Genomic DNA, 25,529 nt, shown 5'->3' on the forward strand with positions numbered 1-25,529 from the left:
AAGAGGTAATGCCCTAATATGATTACGTGGCACCACTATGTTTCTCCACGTCAGCTATCAAAGCTTTGAAAGATGACATATCCTACTTTAAGCCAATTTTATATATTAAGACACAGTTGACCTCTTCCAGAATTTGGTTCTTAACAACCCTCCACATTAGCTAGAGACATAAAGTATCCCATCATGGTCTTAGAAAGCCAAGAAGCTAGTAAGATTTAACCACTAAAATGAAAGACAAACAATACATGATTCATAAATATGTATGGTAGAACTAAATAGCCGTAGAGTAAGAATTCGGGTTGTAGTATGTAATTTTATTCTTTATCTGGATTGTATGTTTCATCGATTAGATCGAGTTAGTTGATTCAACAAAAAAAAAGTAACTTGCTCGATTTGATGGGCGAAGCTCAACCTTTTGAAAAGATAGGTATTTTCTTCTCTATTAATCTTAGTACATAACACAAAACCTGAAAAAACCCTAAGAACCAAACAGAACCACAATCTGAATGGCCTTTACTATTCCACCAAATCAGAACCTAAAAAAGTTGCAAGAAAAAAAAATCTCTACTTTTTTGTTTCTAATGAAAAGTTAAACGATATCCACAACTCAATTAAATATACTATAGTACACATGTAAATCTAAGGATAAACCCAGTCCCTGAAAAATAAAATCTATAAAAGCAGAAAACGTGTTGAATTCAAACTCAAACTTTCCACAATTCTCTCCTCTCTCTGATCTGTAACCAAAATCCATACCACACCCGCCCAAAAAGAAACACTCAACCTGAAACCCAAGAAAGAGGAATTGAAAGAAAATGTTTAGAGATGATTACTTAATGATTAGTTCTTATTTCCCATCTTCTTCTTCTTCATTTAGATCACCATGGTCTCGTTCTCAAGATAAGTTATTTGAGCAAGCTATTGCTATTTTCCCTGATGGAACATATGATAGGTGGAGAAAAATTGCAGGTCATGTTCCAGGGAAAACGGCATGGGAGATTAAAGAACACTATGATGATTTAGTTTATGATGTTTCAGAGATTGATTCTGGTCGAGTTGAGTTACCTCGTTATGATGATGATTATTATGATGGTGGTGGTGATGAATTGGTTTTGAAGAATTGGGTATCAGAGAAAGTAAGTAATGAGATTTCATTTGGATCGAAGAAGTCATCTAAACATAGTGAGATGGAAAGGAAGAAAGGAGTTCCTTGGACTGAAGATGAACATAAGTGAGTAAATTTAACAAGTCTTTCTACTAATATCTAATTAACGGTTCAAAGAGTATTGACCAAGGTCAATTGCTCTCAAAAGCCCAAATTGTTTAATAAGCACAGAATTTAAATTGGAGTTCGCGACATAACCCAACAATTAAGTCCACGAGGTAGACAAGTTCGAATTTGGATTGTTTGTTTTGAACGACTGTTCAGATCTCGGGCGACTTGTCTAACTAGTGGGATGAATTGATGAGTTGCTTAGCATTTCCCAATTCAAGTAACACTTGCATCCGTAATAGTATGGCGTAAATTTTAGAGAATGCGATACAATGTTGTTATTTCCATATGTACCACGGCACTATTAGCCGGACTCAAACATCAGGGTTCGAACTAGATCTCAAACATCAGAGTTTGAGTTCGAGTTCGAGTTCAAGTTATAGTTCAATCTCTGATGTTACTTCAAGCTCAGACATCAGAGTTCGAGTTTGAGCTCAGACACCAGAGTTCGACTTTATCTCAGTTCTAGCTCAGACGCCAGTCTTCGAATTTGAGCTCAGACATCAGAGTTCGAGTTTGAGCTCAGACACCAGAGTTCGAGTTTGATCTCAGACACCAGAGTTCAACTTTATCTCAGACATCAGACTTTGAGCTCAGACATCAGTCTCAGAGTTCGAGCTCAGACGTCAGTCTCAAAGTTTGAGCTCAGACGTCAGTCTTAGAGTTCGAGCTCAGAAGTCAGACTTCGAATTTGAGCTCAAACATCAGAGTTCGAATTTGAGCTCAGACATCAGAGTTTGATAGACTTGACCACATAAATGCCTACGACCATTAGCCCAACCATCAGAATTTGAGCCCGATACAGCTATCATAGTTAATTTGAGTTCGACCTCAAACATCAGAGTTTGAGTTCGAACTCATTGAATTGTGAACAGCTGAATTAGTTGACACAAGCTTAAATCCGTGATTGCTATTCTATTGGAATCTAGGTTGTTTCTAATTGGACTTCAGAGATATGGAAAAGGAGATTGGAGGAGTATATCAAGAAATGCAGTAGTTTCAAGAACACCAACTCAGGTAGCTAGTCATGCTCAGAAATATTACCTTCGTCTGAATTCTCTGAAGAAGGAGAAGAAGAGATCTAGCATTCACGATATAACCACAGTTGACGATACATCTTGTTCTTCTGTTGCTCCTCTACTTCGACATCAAAGTGGGGTTGAAGTTGGAACATTATCTGACATTTCGAAGACGGCAATGGGTCCACCAAAATCGATTAAAAGGTCACAGGAGTAGTTTCTGAAATTAGAGTATGAACAATCTTTTGACTTTCCTGCCATATGTAAAGATGATCAAATATAAGATGTAACATGGGTGTAAATAATGAGCAGTGAACTAATCTAGATTTACAAGATTCTGAATGTTATGTAGTGTTTGGTGTGTTTGTTTTTATTTTTCTTCTACTTGTAGTAAGGAGTGTCAGAAGTAGATGTTTGAATGTTCTTCTGAAACACAGATTTGAGTAGGATAAAGTAATAAAAATATGGGTATTTGTAAACGTTATACTGTATATGATAATTAGTAAATCATATTAACAGATGAATAGAAAAATCCTGTATAAACAATACTTCCAGAAATTTGGAATGATTTTGTTTATTTCGAATTTGAGTAAATTAGAGCATCAACGTTCTACTGATTCCTGCAATATCTTCACGTCATGGATGGTGTGAATTAAAGAAAGATTAGGTCAACTCTGTTGCTTTATACCCAGATCAAGAAAATATCATAACTTTGATATAAAGAGCAATCCTATAATTATACTATGACGAGAGAACAGGCATGAATTTCAGCTGGACCAGATAGCTTATACCAGATGACGAAATGCATTAGCATTGTGTGACAGTGGACTTTTTTCGACCTTGCTCGACGCCATTTTATGTGGGTCAAAATAAACCCACGATATAATTAGTGGAGACATGAATAGTCTTAACAATAGATGCTATGAAGAAAAAGTCGGGATTAATCCCCGAGTACACCCCGACTACTCCTCAGTCCCCATCTTGCCGACTCGACTAGGAGCCAAAACCCTAGTCCCGTGGAATTCCGAGTAAATCCCCGACTTGGTCCGACTAGGACCAAGTCGACTAGTCGGGCCAGTCGGGATTATTTAGCTGAGCCTTTTTTTCTTTTGCTCAAATTGACAAAGGTGGTTTAGGATTTGCTCATTCGTCTTTTCACCCTTCCTCTCCCCTCCAAATATCATTATAACCAAATTGAAGTAATTTTGAAGTTTTCTTGCTCTCCAAACAAGATTCCAAGTTTCTCTATCTTCTCAATCTTTTTTTACTATTTCTTTTTAGAACCCATATTCTACTCTTTTTCTCTATAAACTCAAATAAATGTTAGTTGTTAGTGTTTTATACTTCATTAATGTTGTAGAACTTGTTGATAATTATATGTGTGCTTCTTAGGGATGAATTTTTAGTGTTTATACTTCATTAAGACCAAATACTTATATTTATACCTATATATAATTATATTTATATATTTATATTCTACGACTAGTCCCGTGTAAATACGACTAGTAGCGACTATGCCTAGTCCCAAGTCCGCCGACTAGTCCCCCTTGCCGACTTTTCCAACATAGAATAGATGATGACGGAGTTGACCATTTCGTACCATCAATCGAGTCCCAATGATTATTCGGTGGTCCTTCCAAGCCCATGTTTGAAGGCGGGGAAAAACGGTGAAATTAGCCGCAGACGGCACGGCGAATCTTAACTATTCCTCCGCATCTTTTCCTTTTTGTGAAATTCGTCCAACTTGCAAAATTATTTTTTTATGAAAAGGCGAACGGATATAATGAAAAGGATCAGAGAAGGAACAATGATTTCCTAAACGAATATCCAGGCTATTACTGACAGACGAAAAGTAAGGGACCAAACAAATCGGTACTAAAATGTACTAGGAGTCAAAAAAAAGAAAGAAAAAGAAACCCTAAAGAAACAGAAAGCTTTAAGAAGGTACAAGTCCTATCGTCAGTACGTCACCATCGAAGGTTCCAAAGAATATGCAAAATTCCAATAAAGAGACTTGCAACATCAGTATGACAATAATTGTGATGCCATTAGGTGTAAACATATCATATAATGGAAGACCACTCATGGTACAGTCTGACCATTTAAGAAATTCAAGCTACCAAGGTGGCCAAATAAGTAGATAATCATAAACAATTGCCAAATGTGATTTATGATTTTTCATTAATCTTAATTAGTGGGTCTCAAGAAATTCGATGTTTTCATAATCTAAAGAACACAAACACGCACAAGGTTAATCCCGAGGAAGTGTACCTATAGCTGTCTACATTATCAGTTTGGATATAGCCAAGTCTTTTGATGATTTGCATTCCCTCGCAAACCCTCCCGAAGATTGTAGGCTTTCCTGGAAAAACACCATGAATAGAAGGTTAAATTGTACAAAACCCAATCTGTTAAACATAAAATAAAAAACCCAATCAGATAATAGAAAGAGGAACAAGTTAACTGAAAAACTAGGGTTTCACCCAATTGTCGACTAGGAGAGTTTGATTCTGCATTGTGCACCTATCAATTTATCTTCTTTCTCAAAACATTACCTATCCATCCAAATACCTAATGCTCCCATCCAACGCTAAATTCGTATATGAGTAGTCGAGAGAGACGCATAAAAAATACATGGTTCTTCAATGGTTTATTTCGATAGATTCAACTTAATATACTTACTCAAGATATCCACATGAAGGTGAATTGTGAGCTCAAGTTATGAAATCTAAGGCCCGCCCAATTTAAGCAACTTTATAAGGAAAATGAGAAAAAAAACTGAAAAAGGACATCAACCAGTGATTGAACAGGTCAAAGGTAATGAAGAATTGATTTCATATTATTACTTTGGGTAATGGTTAGTATATTTCAGTGCCCTAGTCTAATGTCACAAAGAACTCCTAGAAAAACTAATAAATTTCTAGAAATTGAGCAAACAGAAACCATGAACCGGTATCAAACCCTAAAATCTTATACGAGAAAAGTTACAGATTGAAATATGAACATCCTCTAAACAAGATCAACAGTTAGAGAGAGAAATAGAGTACCCAGGCGGTGAAAGAACCTATGGAGGTTTCAATAATGACCTAGTGTGATGATCTTCCTCAACTTTCCCGCATCTCAGTGACTCCGTCTTTTTCCCGCTTCTTCTCAACCAAACAAGTATTTGTGGCGCTAAATACAAAACTCGGTACAACATTTGTCGGCCCGCCGACCTCGATGCCTCTCTCAAAATGCAATTGGGGAAAATCACATGTCTGACTTGAGTCCCAACACTAAAAAATTCTATTTGAAAGGCTGGAACTCTATCTGCAGACCAAAAACTATGGGAGGATTGGGGTTTAGAAACACACAAATAGATAATATATCTCTCAAGAGTAAGCTTAATCGGGTTATCAGAACTCAACCAGATAATACATGGGTAAAGTTCATGGAAGCTATATATGGTTTCTAGTCAATCTAATTTACATTGTCCTTCCAATTCTTCTTGGGTCTGGAAAAATATCAGTAGAAATCAGGAACAAATCGACAAACATATCAAATGGGACATAGGAGATGGAACTCAGGTTAACATTTGGACTGATTCATGGATACCAGGTATCCAGTTCCTGGGTTTCACAAATAAGAGCATGGGTTATTACAAAGTTTCTCAACTCATCAACAATGACAAAACCTGGAACCAACATCTTCTGAACACTCTTTTTCCTCCAGAAGTAATCACTAAAATCCTTACCATCCCACTAACTTCTGGAAAGGATACAAAAAAATGGAACCTTGCTCACTCAGGTTCATTTTCAGTTTCATCTTTATATAAGCATCTGATTCACAGATCAGACACCTACTCCAACAACAGAACTGATCTCTGGAAAGCTCTTTGGAAGTTAAGAGTTCACCCTAGAATTCTCCCTTTTCTATGGAAAATTGCTCAAAATGTTCTTCCACTGAATAACTTGCTTCAAATATACATGAACAACATCCGAGCTTTATGTCCTTTGTGCCAAGAATCTAATGAATCTACCATCCATCTGATCCATGAATGCAGAGTTACTACAGCTTTGTTTGGCCATTTTATTCCATCCCACCAGCAGTTAGATCCAACCCCCACTTTTGTAGATTGGTTTTTCAGATTGAAACTCATTGATCAACATATAGAACTACCTAACACACTCTCTATCATGGAAAAAGTGTCAATCCTTCTTTGGGAATTATGGAAGTACAGATGTGAGATTGTCTTTCAAGGAAAACAGCTTAACTTGAATAACATTATAGCTTTGATCAATAGTTCGATTAACAGCCAAACAACTTTACTGGGAACTTATCATATCTCACAAAATTCTAAAGCTAACACCTGGACTCCACCACCTATAGGAACTTTGAAAATTAACTATGATGTGGCTTGGGATAAAGAATCTCTTCATTCTTATGTTGCTATTATTATTACTGATTCAACAGGATAAAAAATTGCAGAGCAATCAAGATTCAACAGCAGCAGATCAGTAGATGAAGGGGAGGGGAAAGCTTGCTTGCATGGGATCGAATGGGCGAAAGAACATGGTTTCAGAAACATCATTTTGGAAGGAGACTCAGTGAACGTGTGCAACTTTTTGAATGGAAGAAAGAACTCAGTTCATTGGACTTCAAAGCATACTCTAATCTCTATTAGGGATCTTGCTCCTTATTTTGATAAACTATCTTTTGCTTATGTTAATAGAAAGTTCAACAGTAAAGCTCATAATCTTGCTGTGAACTCGAGGAAAACTAAGACTTGTGTTTCATCATGTTTTCCTTCTTGTGCGATATCACAATGTAACATCTCGGACATGTCCATATCTAATTATCAATAGATGTTATTTTGTTAAAAAAAAAGTCCCAACACTAAATGTTTTTAAAAGGGCCAATGTTTTGAGGAAAATGTGTTTCTGTCCTATCTAGGCTGAACCCGACCAAAATATGTGTAAGATATAATTTAGAGAGAGAAACTCTCTAAATCCTAACCAGTCACATTTCAGGTAGAATTAGACCGAGGTAGTGGTGGAGAAGACATATTTGTTTTTCACATGTCGTGGTTATAACCGTTATAACTAATGATTTATGTTCATATATTTTACTATTCTATTAAATTTAGAACGGTTACGGTAGAAATTTTCGTTTATTGTAGTGATACTCTATTTTGATGAAAAAAATATTTGTTTCAAATATTCTCTCCTTACACATAACAATAATATTCATGAATCATTACCACTTTGTTAGTGTTTCTTTGCACACATTTGCAACTTTGAAGACTATGGATTGTAGTTCGACCTATCGAGACTTCAGTTGTAATGGAAAAAAAAAGATTGTATAAAAGAAGTGGTTGCCATATCCACTAGGATTACATCCATTGTTTTACTCCCAACAACCAAAATTTGCCGCGTGCAATCCGAATCGATTCCCTCGCACATCTTCCGATTGTTCAATTAGTTAGTTGGGCATCGTTCTAAATAATGAAGAGATGATGAGTTCAATTAAGTGCGGTAGATTACCTTCTTAGAAGATCCCATGTAATTTAAGATATAAACAAAGTGACTAGATTTTTTTTTTTTTGTTGAACTAACAAAGTGACTAGATGACCTTTGGGCCGTAGTACCGTAGTAGTTAGATTACATTTTAAGGACTTTTGTGCCCTTTAAGGATCCAAGTACTAGTGTTACAACGGAGCATATGTTCATTCAATTCATGTGTATGTTCTCGTGACATATCAATGTCATGTTATGTTGTAATAAGAAAGTCTCAATTTAGTACAACGCCATCATCAGTAAAATCAAGTCCACCATAAAGACATTCATAAAACGCTCAGTTGTAGTTCTTAACTGATAATCTTAATTTCAACTTAATAGCAGTGCACTTCGAAAAAAGAGAGTTTGACTACAAGACCCACCTCGATGAAAGACAAAAGTCGCCCTTAGTGATCTGATGGTGTCGAGTGGAAGGGTCGTCGCTCGACGGATGTGACCGTGTTAGTGCACACGAGTACCCGGTCCGTTTGGATTCCCACCCCTAAATCCTAGCCCATAAAAATGTGAGATGGACACCTAGACGTTGAGTTGGAATACTTGACTTACGGGTGAGCCAGCGGGCTTCCCTAACAACTCCCAAATTCTAACATTTCAAATCCAAATCTCTCTCTCTCTCTCTCTCTCAGATCTTTCTCTCTTCTCTCTTCTTGACAGAAGATTGAGTGATTCCAAATTAACGAAATCAATGGCGATTCTATACGCAGTAGTAGCGAGAGGAAGTGTAGTAATGGCAGAATTCAGTGCCGTATCTGGTAATCCAGGTGCAATAGCAAGAAGGATCTTGGAGAAATTACCATCAGAAGCAGATTCAAGGCTTTGTTTCTCACAAGATCGGTATATATTTCATATACTCAGACTCAACGGACTCACCTTTCTTTGTATGGCCAACGATTCCTTCGGAAGTAAGTCTATCTTCTTCCTCGTTTTTTTCTTCCTTTTTTTTTATTACTGATCTGATCTTTGTGAATTCTGTATATTTCTTTGTTAATATTGTTAAAAGTCTCGATTTTGAACTGTATAAGAGGTATTATTACTTGATTGATATAGGAATTATTACGGATTGTGAACAACTTCGCTGGTATATAATTCAATTTTTAGCTTTTAGTGTTTAATTCGTTAGGTTTTTGTTGCTGGATATAGGGTTTTAGGTATAATTTAATTGTTTGTAAAGTGATGGTCCGGGATCATTTCGTTTTGTTTTCTTTGTCTATTGGTTGAGGATAAGAACTTGGTATTGTTTTAGGTTTGAATTTTGAGATGGATCAATTAAATTTGGGGAAAATAGGGTTTTACTATTAGTAGTTCTATTGATTGAGTTAGAACGACCCAAGCTATCTAAAAGTTGCTAAGAACAGTAGATTGACTCAAAGCATAGTAGTGTTCAGACCACCATTTCTTGCCTCATAGGACAAGATTTCTAAAACCTTAGGATGATCACACTACAGAGTCTGGATATTGTGTCACAGTAAGGCATCTCAGGATCTTGACCATCATTTCATGCTCTTCCTTTATTGTCGACAGATTAAGTATGGTTGACGATACCGATTTCATCGAACTTAAAACAGGTGTTAACAAAAACCAGATGTTTCAAATTTGAAAACTTGTCTTTTATCATAAAATTATCATTGTTCCAATCCTCACCTTGAAATTCGGATTTGGCAAATGAACACTATTTTGTTATCTCATTACAACATAAATAATACTCCGATTCATACTCCGACTATCAGGTGATAATACTTATGTTTTATTTGTATTTCTTGCACATGATGCGTATTCTTATCAAGACAACTAATGTGCCCCTTGTAGTGGACTTCTTAACCAAGCTCAGATTGTTCCCACAAATTTTTCGTGCTGTTGGTACTTTGGTGTACAATTTATTCTGACTTTGTCTGTACTTATGTTTTTTACTATGGATCAGTGGTTTTGGTTCATTACTTTTCTTGCCTCCTCTTGTATCCACTCGTTTCTGTTGTTAAGATTTTTTGTCACTCTAACTGATTCAAACCTTCACTATATTCACGCTCATCCATGTTTCATCACAACTGACATGATCTTTACAATTCATTCTCGGCTCCAGGAAGAGTTCCTTTTTCATACTTGGAGGACATACACATGCGATTTATGAGGAACTATGGCAAAGTTGCTCATTCCGCACCCGCTTATGCAATGAATGATGAATTTTCAAGAGTTCTACATCAACAGATGGAATTTTTCTCCAGTAATCCTAGTGCAGATACTCTTGACCGTGTAAGAGGAGAAGTTGGTGAGGCAAGTATCCTTAATATGCTTCACTTGTACTGTTGATATTATACGTCTAATTCATGAAGGTACCCGTCTGAAACTCCGAGTAGTCTTTTTTGTCATCTGAACTGTCATGGAAGAGATGCCAATATGCCCTAAATGCTGTTACCGGCAAACCTGATCTCTCTCAATTAGGGACGTTCAAAATCCACGTAGCCGACAAGTTATTGCTATCAATTTCAGGATGTTTAGTACACATTTGCTCTTATCAAATTACCTCTCTTGTTATATACATTGGTTTTGTCTCATCAAATCATGATAGCTTATATACTGATCACAAGTTGCCATTGATATTCAGATACGTACTATCATGGTTGACAATATTGAGAAAATACTTGAAAGAGGTGATCGGATTGAACTTCTGGTTGATAAAACTGCCACAATGCAAGACAGTTCGTTTCATTTCCGGAAGCAGTCTAGGCGCCTCCGCCGAGCTCTTTGGATGAAAAATGCAAAACTCTTGTGAGTAAATCCGCCAAGTTCTTTATTAGTATATATAGTATATCAGTATGTGATATAAAACCCTATTAATTCAACAATCTTCTAGTCATATATAAAGGGAATTTAGGATAACTCATAGATGTATAAGATTACAGAAATTGGTTTTGGTGGTTTGGCCACAGAAAACAAAGACCGACATGACAACAATGAGGAAGAGAACTTGAATGCTAGTTATACTTCTGAAGATTTGAAAGGCAAGATGTTGATGTGAAGTTAGTAACCACAGATATAAAAACATGTTCCATGATTGAAACCTTGGGGTCTGATGGAACTGAATATGAAACAGAAATCATGTTTCCAGGTCTAGCTTTAAGAGCATTAGTATCGTGGTGGAAGTCATTTCAGACACTTGGGTGCATATTGTCAATTTTTCCTTCTAGAATATAACCTTATGTATCAGTAACAGCGCCTCAGGAACTACATTTGCTAGCTCTTTGGATTACTCTCCTAGTGTTCTGATTAGACTTCAATTTTTATCCTCATCCACCCCCTCGAACCCCTCAACCGGGCTCCATCACCCCCTTCCACCCCACCTGACTCTCTCTCTATCTCACTGCAAGGCCCAAGTATTTGCCGTTAATTTTGACCCTCGTGGGTGCCCAGTCTGTAAAGTATATGCATGGCTATAAGTTTTGTGTCTCATATCAAACATGGAAATGCTTCTTCACCTAAGCGTTTCTCTCAGTCTTACTCGGACCCTGATGTGCCATCTCGTCTTCGCTACGTACTTTTATCAACTACTTTTTGAAAATCTCAACGGCTTCAAATTTACGGTGTTAATTGTGCCATCAATGCTCTGAGCAAAATGTTAAGTGATTGTAGCACTTCAACTAACTACCACATCCTTGTAATATATTTCCTTATGCTTAAATGCAAAAGGAAGATCTTGAGCCGTCACGATGAAGAGTTTATCTAACAGCTATAGACACTAGCAATTATATTCATCATATTTAACCATTATTTTATCCTTGGATTCAAAATTATCAATAACTGGTGGTATGAAATTGTGAAGTTTTAGAGCATATGTATATCTCGTGGAAAATCGTAACACTTTCTTTGTTCAAATACAGGGCCGTTTTAACAGCCTTGATAGTTCTACTGTTGTACATCATTATAGCTGCTTGTTGTGGCGGTCTCACTCTTCCATCATGCCGATCTTGAATATCAACTGTTCCGATCTTGAATATCAACTGTTTCGATCTTGAAGGTTTGCATGGGGTGGATTTCAGAATGTTGCTTATATCAAGATATAGATTCTTTTAAGTGCATCAGCATGAGGATAATAATCAGCATTAGTTCTGTATCGAGGGAAATTGATGTTCTCTTTGCTTGGTTACACTTTATCACGATCGTTGAGTCCTTTTCATTTTTGTGCTGATTGATTTACTCCTTGCAGATTATGTAGTCTTGTGTAAAAAGAATGTTGAATCGTCTGTATAGCTGTCTTAATAAAATACAGTAGAATTTCGAAGCCGATCTTTCAGCCTGTCATTGCTTACTATAGTCCTTTATCGTCACAGTGAGTCTATTCTTTGTCCAGGCTGCATAAACTTATATATATACAAACTCGCACACGAGGCCGAGGGTATAACCCGTGCCCGCCCGGCATAGACAGTTTCATAGTCTTGGAGCTAATTTTGGGAGGTGTAATCTTAGTCATTGAAGAGGAGGGTCATTCTAAAAAAGATACCATCATCCCCTATTTTATATATATAAGCACTTTGGGGAAATAAGAATATTTTTCGGGATGCAAATATTTTGTAAAAAATTTGGTGAGATTTTATTTTCTAATTGTTATGCGGAAATAATTTCGCGTGAAACTTTTTGCCTTTTTTCCTTTTGTTTTTCCAATATTTTTTATTTCTTCGGGTAATGGTGGCCGACAAACAACCACTTTCGACAACCTTTAATTTTGGCCGGCATTACGGGGAAATAAAGAAATTTTCCGGGGTGTGAAGTTTTGGGTGGAAACTAAAAAAAATTGGATTTTTTTTTATTTTCCCCAAACAACCAAATCCTTTTCAGCTTCTTCTTCCTTTCACCTCCGGCGACTTCAATCTTCTTCGGCGACTTCCACCATCTCCGGCGATAAATATATACTCCCTCTGTCCCAATTTAAGAGGCCCGTATTCCTTTTTCATTAGTCCCAAATTAAGAGTCCCATTCCTCTTTTATCATATAAAATCCATAGATTTTCCAATTATACCCGTGCTGATAATATATAATGTATTTATTACTTAATTAAAACAATTCGTATTTTGGCAATCTTTTAGAAAGAGATGAGAATAATTTGTGTTTATGGAAAATAATCTTATATATAGTACTAATTCTTTTGAATTCCACAAAACATGTTAAAAATTAATGTGGGTAAAAATGGAAAGTAAAAGTTGTGAAAAAAAGTTACGTTTTTAAAATGAGACTCTTAATTTGGGACGGAGGGAGTATTTTTTTCTTTTCTTCTTTCCTCCCCTTCGCCGGAGCTCGTCTTGTTTGCAAACCATACGAGATTTGGTTTGAAGAAAACCAGTCTCGTCTAGTTGCACAACCAGACGGGATCTGGTTTGAATAACATACCAGACGAGCTCCGGCGAAGGGGCTCCTCCCCTTCGCCGGAGATGGAGAGAAGAAAGAGAGGAAAAGAGAAGAGAGAGAAGAAACAGAGGAAGAGAGAGATAGGAGAGAGGGAGGAGAGATAGAGAAAGGGGAGAGAGAGAAGATGATGTCGTCGGCAACACCCGGCCGGCGACTTTCTGCCGGCGACGTTTAAGGTGCGTTTGGTTTCATTTTTTTTGTTTTCCACCGTCTTCCCCGGAAACGTTTCTGCTTTCCCCAAAGCAGTGGCCTTAATTTTTTTTTTTTTTCTGAATCTTTCTTTTCGGCCCACCACCTTCGACCATAATTTTTTTTTTTTTGAATAATTTGATTGAATTGAAGGAAACGAGGAAAAAATACACAACCCCTAAAGGCAAGTAAGGGAAAAGGAAAAAAAAACACAAGAAACAAGAATAAGTCTTGGGAGCCCGTCATTTGGGACTCCCAAATGAACCGTCCAACCCATTTGGACAAAAAGACAAAACCCAATTCTAGAGAGAGAAAGTGGATTGGGTTTTGTCTAAAGGGGTTACACAACTCATTTGGGAGTCCCATTAGACGGATTCCTTAGGCGTACTGTAGAAACAAACTGAAAAGAAGAGGACTAAAAAGAGATTACATCGAAAGAATAAACGACTCCCAATTCCCAACTATGTCCGCGAAAGACTTAAACTTGACCCACGGAATATTCCTACTCCAGTGGAAACGAAACATTTAGCCGAAAAAACTATGTCTTCCGCCGAGATTGACTTGTCTGAGAAGATAACTGACCTCCTGATAGTCCAAATAACCCAAATAATAGCTTTAGGAACTATGTTGAGAATGGTTTTTCTACCTTTGATGCCTCCCTAAACAGTCATAAGGTCTTTTGACACCTTCGACCACCATCACCACCATTATTTCACTTTCTTCTTTCCTCTTCCTCTCTTCTCCTCCTCTTCGTCTCTCTTTAGCTTTTCTGACGAAGGGGAATCCCCTTTGCCGGAAATTGGCATTGGACTAGTTTGGGGAAATCTCCAACCAGTTCATAGTAAATAGAGATTTTGCCTAACCAACCAGTTTTAGAAGGCTAGTTTGGGGATCTCAAACTAGTATGAACTGGTTGGAGATTTCCCCCATCAGCGTCCTGGTTTAGGGGGTCCCACAAACTAGTCTGATTTGGAATCTTTCCAAAATCGAACTGTTTTGGGTATCCTTGCAAACCAGTATGAATTGATTGGGGAGATCCCCCACTGGTTTGAAAGATAGAGGGAAAAGAGGAGAGGAAGGAGTAGAAAGAGAAGGATAAATGGAGGTTGTATTTTTCTTAGAGTAAAGAAAAAAACAAAAAAAAGGAGACAAATGGTGGTGGTGGCTGAAGTTGGAGGTGGTAGTCAGAGTGGTGGCAGTGGCGGGAGTTGGTAGTAAGAGATGAGGAAGATACTCTTTCCCTCTAAAATTTTGCATTCCGAAAAATTTATCAAAATTCACATTTTCTCTTTAAAGTTTTGTACTCTGAAAAATATTCTTATTTCACCAAGCCGACCTACATATATACATTGAGGATGTAGTTTCAGATACCTTATGAGATTATTCTCAATGAAAGAACAAAAAGTTCACTACATTGGAACTTGCATCAACTTTGTAGATGGAGATATTTTACCACCAAGGATGGCTTTAGGTCTGTAAAAGACACTAAATCTTAAATTTGGTAAATTCATGCTTAATTCTTTACTGTCCATTATGACACAGTGAGGTAAAATCCATGTCTATAGAGTGCAAACAGTTACGTCAAATCAATTAGAGAGAGAAAAGAGATAGAAGAGGGAAAGAAAGAGATAGAGAGAGAGGGAGGGAGAGATGGGAGAGAGAGAGGGAGAGAGAGAAGAAAAGGAAAAGAGAGAGAAGAGAAAGAGAGAAAAACAGGAGAAAGAAGAGACAAGAAGTCGTCGCTCATTGCTGGACAACTTCGGCCGACGACATTTTACCACGACTATAAGGTGTGTTTGTTTTCTGTTCTTTTGGGTTTCCACATTTTTCCCCAGAAACTATTTTTGTTTCCCCAAATCACCGACCTTTTTTAAAGCAGTTGAAAGAACCTATATTAAGGGGGCCAAATTTATAAATGGCTTCAATCCTCGTAGTTGCTATGGCTGGCTCCGTACCTCCCTTTCTCTTACTTTCTTCGTCTTTCTTTTCCCTCTAAAACACCCCGACAGATCTCAATCTACGGGAAGATATCTTCTTTGACATAGATAACAAAGGACTTTCCTCTTTCATCATTCCCTAATAGATCTAAAATTTGTTTGGTGTTTAGAGAAATAAAGAGAAGGAGAGGAAGGGAAACAGAAAGAGAAAGAAAAAGAAAAGGGAAGGAGAGGAAGAGATAAGAAGAAGAAATGGAGATAGGAGAGAGAGAAACTGTAGTGCTCCTACTAATATTTAGGGTGCCTATAGTAACACCCATTTAGAGCCCCACTTCATTGAAACCCTACGCCCACTTTGTCCCCTCATTTCCCTTTCTTTATTTTGAAACTTAAGCAGCCTCATTTTGAGTATAGAGAGGGAATGAGAGTTTAAGGGTTCTAGAGAGAGAAAGGCTAAGAAGAAGGAAGGATTGGAGCTTGGTGATTGTTTTCTTTATTTTTCTTGGTGTGGGGCTTACATTGCTTTGGATCTAAGGTAGATTTCTACTCCTCTAGGGCTCGATTAGCCATTTTTATAGAAAACCTAGACAAATTAGATAACACCACAAACCCTAGATTTTAGTATTACTTGAACATAGATTAGGGTTCTTGACATAAATATATATGCTAGAAGTAGTAGATCTATATTTGTACAAACTCATTTTTTTTGGTCACTTTGAATCTCATCTATGTGTTAGATTTTGAGGATATTTGCTATAATGACATACTTGATGAACCATACAACCTTCATTTACATTTCCATGCTAGATTCATGTATTACAATGATATTTAGGGCTAAACCTCTATATTTTCCATGATTTTAGTATATAGCTCTTATAATTATATGGCTCTCACTATTGGACAATACTCTTTATATAGATACATGAACATGCCCTAGAACTCAACATGATATGAGAATTTTAGGCTATTATCATCATTGATTCATTACTTGCAAAATTCCAAATATGGAACTCGTATGTCGTAATATGCTATCGAATATGATTTTGATTTATGTATGTTGTGGTGTGATGATATTATGTATGTGTGACGTGATGGAGTTGGTGAAGGGTTGTAAGAGTAGTGTGGTTGGTTCGACCCTCTCTACCGGATGTGACATAGGTATGGAGCGTATGGGGTCGGCGCTAACACAATGGATGACCTTGTGGACCACACTCTCATACAACGTGGATACCAACTTGTCATATTGCTTTTGGTTGTTTATTACAAATGGTGTGATATTATGTATGTGTGACGTGATGGAGTTGGTGAAGGGTTGCAAGAGTAGTGTGGTTGGTTCGACCCTCTCTACCGGATGTGATATAGGTATGGAGCGTATGGGGTCGGCGTTAACACAATGGATGTCCTTGTGGGCCACACTCTTACATAAGGTGGACACCAACTCGTCATGTCGTTTTTTGTTGTTTGTTACATATGTGGTACATTTTATTTCTAATGGTCACAAATCGGATACTATACTTGGACATCTTCTCATGATAAGTGGTTGTCTATTTGTTTTGGTAGCTCTTGAAACTGTCTATTGAGGCTTTAGAGGTTTCGAAATCTACTTGTTGGGGTCTGACCCAACCTTTTATTTTTCAGGACAAGGAAATCGGGAAGTGCCACCTGCTTGAGTCATAGTTAGCCTTGGAGGAGTTTCTTTAGTGATTTTCTTTCTTTCTTTAGGTAGTTATTTGGAGTTGTATCTCCTAAACACTTGGTGTTATTTATGTTTTATCTTGTCCGACATTTGTGTCGATGATTTAGAGACATCCTGTGAGTTTTGAGAAACTTGGTAAAGTTTCAGTAGTTGATTTATTGTTACTTTTTGAGCTTCATGTTCGATACTATACCCTCTCCTTGATGAGTATATCGTATATGTTTACTGTTCTGCGGAGAAATACTTTAAGTTTAGGTTTTCATGGCGGCCGACGTGGAAATCTGGATTTGGGGTGTTACAGAAACAAATTGGTTGTAAGTGGTTATAGTGGTGCTCAATAGTCAGAAGCGATAGTAATGATCAAAAGTTGTGATAATGGAGATGAAGATTAAAAGACAAAATATATAACGAAATTTATTTTTAGTCAAAAACAAATATGTATTCTGAGTTGATCTTTCTTCTTTTGCTGAAAAGATAAGCATATAATACTAAATAAGAGTATAATTACATCCCAGATTGAGAAGGGGGGGGGGGGGGGAGTATTACAGACTAAGTTCTATTACTATCATGGACAGGAGCCCATTTTGCAAGTTTGTCGGCATGAGCATTGCAATTGCGGCGAATCTGTGAGAAGGTAATGCTTAGAAATTTCGGAATGAGATTTTTGATTGTTGAGATGTGATCTTTTGGTTGCCATTGTGTCGTCATCAACATTCATTTTTATATACGGGTTGACAGGGGGTTTCCATGAGCTTTCATTTGAAGAATTTGTTCGGTTATTAGTGATTTTGAAGGATATGAATGCAAGAATTCAGTGAATAACCAACATAAGAGAGTTAATCGTGTTTTGAAAACAGTTGTCACATCTGGCTTTCCAGATGAACCAAAGTATAGTGGCGTAAAAACTAGCCCAGTTAAAATCATTATTATGTTGGTTTTCATTCCAAGATGTTATCAAATCTTTAATAGAAATAATATCATTTGTACGTATGTTAAAGTAAAACCATACCGATCTCGCAAATGTGCATGCTCAATCGTTTCCGTGCAATCACAGTACAGGCAGGTAAGGACATTTCCAATGTATTTACTGATTTCAATAAATCTAAATGAACCGCCATTTGGGGACTCCCTCTAAACCGTCCTACACCATTGGACAAAAGGACAAGGAAAATTTTAGAGAGAGAAAGTGATTTGGTCCTTGTCTTTTTGTCCAATGGGGTAGGACGGTTTAGAGGGAGTCCCCAAATGCGGTTCATCTAGACTTTTTGTTACTGATTTTATTTCTGACTGGGAGGCATTTAGTACAATATTTTCATATGAACAATTGTATTCTCGGAATCGTTTTAATTTGTCATATAAAGTGCCAATGAACCTCAACATGTTGGAAGTTGCTTTGTTCTTCCCTAAGTCGTCTATACATAGAACCTATAGAGTAAATACCTGAAAGTCATATGTAAACATAATGATAAATCTGATCTCTTTTAATATGGGAGATTTACTCAAGAGCCACAATTAATATCTGGACTGAATACTGGATCCCCGATCACCCCCTCCTTTAAACAATCCTATGAATTCACACCTCACTTGGGTCTCCCAGCTTATAAGCAATAACCAATGGAATGAATTTGTTCTTCCCTAAGTCGTCTATACATAGAACCTGATGATATTACACAAAATTGTATCAAAAGTATTAGTGAGAACAAATTCATTCCATTGGTTATTGCTTATAAGCTGGGAGACCCAAGTGAGGTGTGAATTCATAGGATTGTTTAAAGGAGGGGGCTGATCGGGGATCCAGTATTCAGGCCAGATATTAATTGTGGCTCTTGAGTGAATCTCCCATATTAAAAGAGATCAGATTTCATCATTATGTTTACATATGACTTTCAGGAGTGTGCTGGCTTAAGAGGACCAGTCTTAATGCTTTTGCATATGCCTTTAAGAATGACGAAACATTGCATCTGGTATTGGAGAACTCTAATCACAATTGCCGAGACAACAACGGTACGACCAGCGTGAGAGAGAAGTTTATTATGAATCAATCTTGCTTAACTATAAGACAATTAGATGTCTCAAGCCCATAATAATAATTCAAATGATTTTTTGAATCCCTTTCCAAGAAAATTTGTGTCCCAACGTGAATGACTTTTTCCCCAAGCAAATACCAGCACAATTCATAAGCTTACAAGTACAATTAATCAATTGATCGTTATGTTGCCGTTTTAGGACATTCCAAAGAGTCTCCGAATTGGTCCAAAAATTGGACGGGTTGGAGAATTTGGGCTGCTCACTTTTTTTTTTCTGAAATTAACCTCTTCGGTTAAATCTCGTCCGAATAGGGATTTGAAAAGAAAGGGGTTTGAATCTCGTCTGAAATCAAACATCAAGTCGGTTCTGCCACTACTTGGTTGGTTGTATCTCGCACTAAACCGATCTCAACACCCAATCAAAACCCTAAAATTTTATTTTTCATAGCCCTAACCAGGATTCCAATTCAATCCTTCTTTTATTTTCTTTGAGATATTCAACTGGTATAATCGAATAAGAGAAGATTCTTGCAAGGTTTCATCACTATTTCTTGAAGTTCCTGATTAATCCGGTTCAGAAATTGAAAGCCATGCTTGTTTATTGAAGAGAAAGAAAGAAATTGTTAGGGTTTGAGTAATATTATTAGATGAGGACAATTAGGCTTCCAGAACCGCCTAGCGGTTCTTTAGGTATGCCTGAGATCTTTGAAGGTGGGGTTTATAGTGTTATTAGACGTGCTGTTATAATTGGTAATGGATTTGCTGGTGCTGAGAATCAAAGTGTTGGATTAGTTCGTGCTCTTGGTCTTTCTGATAAACATTCATTATATGTAAGTCTCAATTCTAGAATTTGAATTTTTTGCATCCTCTATTCAATTTGATTATAGCCATGAACTTGTTTGAAACATCTATGATTATTAGTAGTTTACCCTATCAAACATGAAATCATCATGGCTTTAATTGTATTATATTGAGGTGGTAATGTTGAATTACGACTAATTATGATGTGATTTTCTATCTTGAATTGGTTTAGGAAATCTGGAACAGTTTAAGCTTAAATTCATTGTAAATTGTGTGAAATTTGTGTTTTATAATCAAAGAAGCTTCTTGTAAACATGTGTAGTGGGTCATTAGCTTTAACCCATGTTTCCGATTCTTAATTATGCAGCGAGTTACGAGACCACGGGGAGGTGTTAATGAGTGGCTTCATTGGCTCCCAGTTTCTTTCCACCAAAAGTTAGAATATGTCATAAGGCGGATATGTGGTGATTCACGATTTGCGATAATGTTGAGGGGGAGAAAACAAATTCCTTTTCGTGTTGAACCTAGTGCTAGCGCTGGTTTATCTTCAATTTTAGAAGCTGATGCAAAGCGGATTGCTACGATGGCTCGTGACACTTTTGAGAAGTATGTCTTCCCGCTAATTTCTGTGAATATGTCAATCTTTTTTAACCCATCTCATATTTTTTCAGTTTGATTTCCTCTTGTTCTCCACACTATTGTTTGAACAAATCTAATCCATTATTACACATAGAATTTGATTAGTTATTTATTAGATTCATCTTTTGGGATGGAATTTTGCTATTTGTATGTGTCTTAACGAAAACCAATTATATCTTCAAGTGAATGAAAATGACTAGAAGTAGATTTCAATGTAGATGCATCATGCATAAAGTTATCAAACTTTTCTGGTCACGGAAACGGCAAATTCCCAGGCGAGAGATTGTAATTTTGGTTGTTTTTAGCAGTGCTTCTTGACCACCAGCCGTCCAAGTTTTCAATTCTGGACAGGTTTTAACTTTAACATCTTTTACCAATCAATCTTCTTATCTCTAAGAACAGGGTAGTGGTCAAGTCAACCAGGAGTTGTTAGAAATGTGAAGAATGGGGATCGATGTCTCGCTAGTCTGACATGCATTGTTGTTTCAGTGAACTGCTTCAGAGGCTTTGTTCTTTGTGCCTAGGCAATAAGAAATCCGTAATTTCATGAAAATCTTCTTTAACTATGGTAGGCTCGAATAATGATGCAATTCTAGGCTTCTTGTTCCCCATATCAACTTCCTCTGGTTAAAGGGTAATGTTTATATTGCATAATTTTGCACTATAAAATGAGATATGGAGTGGCTAAATTTACCAATTGTGAGGATTACAAGTCAACACATGAAATTTATCAAGGCAGTTTACGTTTCAAACATGAATCTAGAGATATTATCTATTTCTAGGACTCTTACGTTGCGGTCACATGACCACCTTAAAATTCAATGCAATCTTCTCTTGATAACTTATAGATTTACTCTTTTCCCAATTCAAATAGGCAAGAAAAATGTAAACAGTCGAGACTCTAAAAAAGGAGGCAGTAAATAAAAACTGAAAATGACTAACGGGAAGAATCTTAGAGTTAGCATCCATCTCAGCTAGGTCCTTCATTTGAGTAGGGGTTGTAGTCTGTATGCGCCTTAGTATCTGCAGAAAATATGCACCATTCTAGGACTTCTTTGTTCTCTGATGAAAAGTGAGATGAAATTTAGCTAGACTCATAATTCAACTAAAACATGTAAATCCTTCTTTCTTTCAAATAAGCGTGATAGTCAGCTTCGTATGTTTTATTTATTTAAGTTCAAGTTACTTCCTTATAAATTTGGTTAAATTATTAATTCAATATAGGCGAGGGCTGCGAGGCAAAAGTATAAAGTTACCGACTTATTACTTTGTAGAGATTGTACTATCTATTTATCCTTTTATATGTAGAGATAGTGCACTATAATATTTATCTCGATTTTGTCAGGGATGGGCCTTTGTTGGTGGTTGCATCTGGTCGAGATACCATCTCCGTCGCAAGTTCCATTAAGCGTTTAGCTCCTGAAAATGTGTTTGTGGTTCAGGTTTGTCAACAAAACCTTCTATTATTGCTAGTGACCGCTTGTTGTATCATCTATGTTTTGGAAACTATTGATAGAACTGTGGCTTATGTGAACAAATTCATTGATTTCGTGTTGCATACTTGCATGTTATCTTCTCTTTTTAACATTGTTAACCTCGGGCGGAAGAAGTTTTTTTGGAGACTTTCTGTCTTGTGTGGACGGTGTTAGGGGTTTATATTTTTCTTGTTCATATTTCCATTTATAAGGTTATAATTTATGGTTATTTTCTTCCATGCTCAAAATTGAGGTTCCGTGTGTGAAGATTGTGGTCTTGGTTTTGTATACCTCTTTAGCATTGTATGTGTAGTTACAAGGAAATCAGCGAAGTATATGGTAGGAGTGATAACACACCTTTTCTCGCAACTTTTAAAACTGATGATATTTTTCAGTTGTCATTTAAAGTGGTAACAATATAATTCTTCACACGCTAATTTGACATTCATAAGTGTCATTATGCTAGCGAGTTTTATGATCTATCTGCTTGTTCTGTTGTAGTTTTTTGGATTAATTACGCTCTCTAAATTCACGATTTCTCGGCATTATCAGATACAACATCCAAGGACGGAGCTGAGTAGGTTTGACCTAGTAATTACCCCCAAGCACGACTATTACCCTTTGACTCCTGAAGCACAGGAACAGATCCCTCGGTTTCTTCGGAGTTGGATAACACCTCGTGAACCACCTACCAAGAATGTGGTACGTTCTAGCTATGATACCCATCTGAATGAATTTACTTTTCGGCATCTCATTAAAATAAAAAATAAATGATTATATGAAGTCTCTTATACGATGAATTATGCATATCCTGTTCACTGGTTGAGAATATGCATTTTAGGTCCTAACTGTGGGAGCGCTGCATCAAGCTGATTTTGCTGCATTACGGGCCGCTGCTGCTGCCTGGCATGAGGAATTGGCACCTTTGCCGAAACCTTTGCTTGTGGTTAACATCGGAGGTCCTACAAGTAATTTTCTGTTCCGTCCTGCTTATTTCAGATTTAACCTAGAATCTTCATATGTATTAGTATTTTTGTGCAACTTTTCTCCTGTTTATGAGTGGAGTGTGGACTGATCATACGACCATATTCTTATATATCTGTCAAGTGGTCACCCAACTGAAAAATTGTCTGATTACTTAATATCTCTGTGGATATTCATTATGGATGCGTTTATTCTATATTCCGTGAATGTGTCTTTTGTATGTTAAGCCTCTCATCATTTTAAATTAATTGGTCTTCATCTGTATCTCTATCAATAGTGTTTAAAAAGGCTGTTGAGGTGTTATTCATCACTTCAAGCTTAGATGCTAACGCCTCAATGTCGTGTTGACTGATTGATGATTCCTTGATTTTCTTAATAGTTGTTGATTCTTGTTAGTTTGCTTTAATGGTCATTTGGTTTTAACACTGTGACGCTATTGAAAGCTAAAAAACTGAAAAGATAAAGATAGCAAGTAATGAGTTTTAAACTTCAAAGAACACTTGGCATATGGGTGATGTATCCACTCTATGATCTTTTGTTTTGTGAAAGGAAACAAGAGAAAAAAGTTAGACGTTAGCAAGAAAATGTTCCTGGCATGAGTACTAGATGAGTTTGCATGTATTGTTTCCATTCTTTATGCTTGTCCTTTGAAGTATCCAACTCCGAACATGGCACATGCACTCTACTATCTTTTGTTTCGTGAAAGGATTCATGAGAACAAAAGTTAGACATTAGCAAGAAAATGTTCCTGAAATGAGTACTAGATTTGTTTGCATGTATTGTTTCTATTCTTTATGTTTGTATTTCGAAGTATCCGACTCCCAAAACTGAAAATGTACATGGCATATGCACTCGTCATTTCTTTTCTTGCTTCGTTATTTCTAGTGGCAATCACAACTTGACATATTCTATATAAATTGTTCAAATTCTTAATATGAACAGGTCACTGTCGTTATGGAGCTGACCTTGCCAAGCAGCTAATTAGCTCTTTACAGGAAGTGCTACCAACCTGTGGAAGCCTTAGAATCTCTTTCTCCAGAAGGACCCCTCAGAAGGTACAACTGAATAACAATGCTTTTTCCGATTTTTCAAGTACTCAAATTTTACCTGCTATTATTACAGGTATCTGACATAATACGTAAAGAACTTGATCAAAATCCAAAGGTTTACGTGTGGGATGGAGAAGGTAAAGCCCTGGTGCCTTTTGTTTCTAATGGGGCATGTATAGACTATGGAAATTTTAAAGATTCTAATGATGTGATTATCTTGTGAAATCTACAGAGCCAAATCCACACATGGGACATCTAGCTTGGGCTGATGCTTTCGTCATAACCGCTGACTCAGTTAGTATGTTAAGCGAGGCATGTGGCACGGGGTATACTCAAACAGAACCACACTTGTGATTAATGATGAAAGTTATGAGGCACTGGATCTTATAGTCTAGTTTTCTTTATCTTGCAGGAAACCTGTTTATGTCGTTGGAGCTGAGAAATGTACATGGAAATTCAAAGACTTTCACAAGTCTTTACAGGAACGAGGTGTGGCAAGGCCATTCACGGGTAAAGAAGATGTAAGTAACAATTCCTCTTCTCCGCTCCATTAAATGTACACTCTTTTACTTAAAATGCCAGGAAAATGGAGATTAAAAATTTGTTAGTATAAAGATGTGAAACCACGAACCAAAAAAGTTTGCTTGCTTAATGGGCATAAGATAGCATTAGACAGAAGTAGATGTGTGAATTAATGGGTTGGGTTCTCTTTTCTTATGAGTTGCTTCTTTTATTTGGAAATCCTAGATATCAGAGAGTTGGAGTTACCCTCCACTTAACGACACAGCAGAAGCAGCTAGACGTGTAAATGAAGCAATTGCTGAGCGTGGCTGGAGATTGCGACCTTGAGACAGAGAGATAGCTTATTTTTAGTGTCATCCGGGCTAAGAATCAGAATTCTCATTAAGATGGTTTTCCAACTGCAACTTTAGAGTTTCCTGGTTTTGATGGCAGCTTTCCACCACTAAAAGGAAATACAGTGTGAGTACTTCAAACAGTTTTTCTGTGAACATAATTTTTATTTGTACCTTACACAATTTTTGTTGGATTTAGATGTTTTCGACCTGTTAAAAATAAAATGGCAGCAACATCGGGAGTCTCAGCTTGTGGAATCTAGGTTGAGTTTTTTATCTGCTCATATATTATATCTACAGAATGTTGAAAGTCGGGGATAATGACATAAATACTTCTAATGTGAGTGCATTTAATATACGACTTTACGATGCTGGATTGTATACTAAATACTGTCATTTTTGTGCTTCTAAAACGCGGTTGTGCTTTACTTCTTCTGAACAATGAGTAAATAATTTGTCTGATAATTTCAATAAAACCGGTCGTACCTATAATTTGTCATCACTCATATTTATACATGTACAAATCATCTAAAAGTAAGCGGAAGCATCCAACCATGACATCTATACAAGCTTTGAACTATCGGAACTATTTACACATTCTTTATAAATTCAAAATATTTTATATACAGCCTATGTT

At 36.8% G+C, this 25,529-nt stretch overlaps 3 protein-coding genes and 1 long non-coding RNA gene across 4 annotated transcripts; 3 read left to right on the plus strand and 1 right to left on the minus strand.

Moving 5' to 3' along the window:
* Positions 1-397: 397 nt before the first annotated feature.
* LOC147568381 (uncharacterized) lies at positions 398-5,556 on the minus strand. The gene is made up of 3 exons (XR_015231035.1): positions 5,340-5,556; positions 4,564-4,654; positions 398-2,546 (listed from the first exon to the last, which is right to left on the minus strand). It is a non-coding gene; the product is annotated as an uncharacterized LOC147568381 (long non-coding RNA).
* On the plus strand, positions 816-2,771 carry LOC147568382 (transcription factor SRM1-like). The gene is made up of 2 exons (XM_086654824.1): positions 816-1,231; positions 2,203-2,771. The coding sequence occupies exons 1-2, from the start codon at positions 816-818 to the stop codon at positions 2,507-2,509; spliced, it is 723 nt and encodes a 240-aa protein (XP_086510950.1). The 3' UTR covers positions 2,510-2,771.
* A 2,696-nt stretch (positions 5,557-8,252) lies between the features above and the next one.
* Positions 8,253-12,123, plus strand: VAMP714 (vesicle-associated membrane protein 714). Its single transcript, XM_086654825.1, has 4 exons — positions 8,253-8,749; positions 9,925-10,115; positions 10,447-10,610; positions 11,720-12,123. The coding sequence occupies exons 1-4, from the start codon at positions 8,533-8,535 to the stop codon at positions 11,808-11,810; spliced, it is 663 nt and encodes a 220-aa protein (XP_086510951.1). The 5' UTR covers positions 8,253-8,532; the 3' UTR covers positions 11,811-12,123.
* Positions 12,124-19,151: 7,028 nt separating this feature from the next.
* Positions 19,152-25,368, plus strand: ELM1 (fission ELM1-like protein (DUF1022)). The gene is made up of 10 exons (XM_086654829.1): positions 19,152-19,920; positions 20,259-20,497; positions 21,876-21,972; positions 22,558-22,707; positions 22,847-22,973; positions 23,932-24,044; positions 24,112-24,175; positions 24,271-24,364; positions 24,451-24,559; positions 24,786-25,368. Exons 1-10 carry the CDS (start codon positions 19,738-19,740, stop codon positions 24,885-24,887), a joined length of 1,278 nt encoding a protein of 425 aa, XP_086510955.1. The 5' UTR covers positions 19,152-19,737; the 3' UTR covers positions 24,888-25,368.
* Positions 25,369-25,529: the final 161 nt, after the last annotated feature.

This window comes from Eschscholzia californica, unplaced genomic scaffold (assembly GCF_041429995.1).
Source record: "Eschscholzia californica isolate CP2 unplaced genomic scaffold, dmEscCali1.0.p SCAF_1, whole genome shotgun sequence".
Lineage (NCBI taxonomy): Eukaryota > Viridiplantae > Streptophyta > Magnoliopsida > Ranunculales > Papaveraceae > Eschscholzia > Eschscholzia californica.

Coding starts and splice junctions, on each gene's coding strand:
- LOC147568382 (XM_086654824.1), top strand. CDS start 816: ATGTTTAGAGATGATTACTTAATGATTAGTTCTTATTTCCCATCTTCT. Junction 1,232..2,202: donor TGGACTGAAGATGAACATAA/GTGAGTAAATTT, acceptor ATTGGAATCTAG/GTTGTTTCTAATTGGACTTC.
- VAMP714 (XM_086654825.1), top strand. CDS start 8,533: ATGGCGATTCTATACGCAGTAGTAGCGAGAGGAAGTGTAGTAATGGCA. Junction 8,750..9,924: donor GGCCAACGATTCCTTCGGAA/GTAAGTCTATCT, acceptor TCTCGGCTCCAG/GAAGAGTTCCTTTTTCATAC. Junction 10,116..10,446: donor TAAGAGGAGAAGTTGGTGAG/GCAAGTATCCTT, acceptor ATTGATATTCAG/ATACGTACTATCATGGTTGA.
- ELM1 (XM_086654829.1), top strand. CDS start 19,738: ATGAGGACAATTAGGCTTCCAGAACCGCCTAGCGGTTCTTTAGGTATG. Junction 22,708..22,846: donor AACCACCTACCAAGAATGTG/GTACGTTCTAGC, acceptor TATGCATTTTAG/GTCCTAACTGTGGGAGCGCT. Junction 22,974..23,931: donor TAACATCGGAGGTCCTACAA/GTAATTTTCTGT, acceptor TAATATGAACAG/GTCACTGTCGTTATGGAGCT.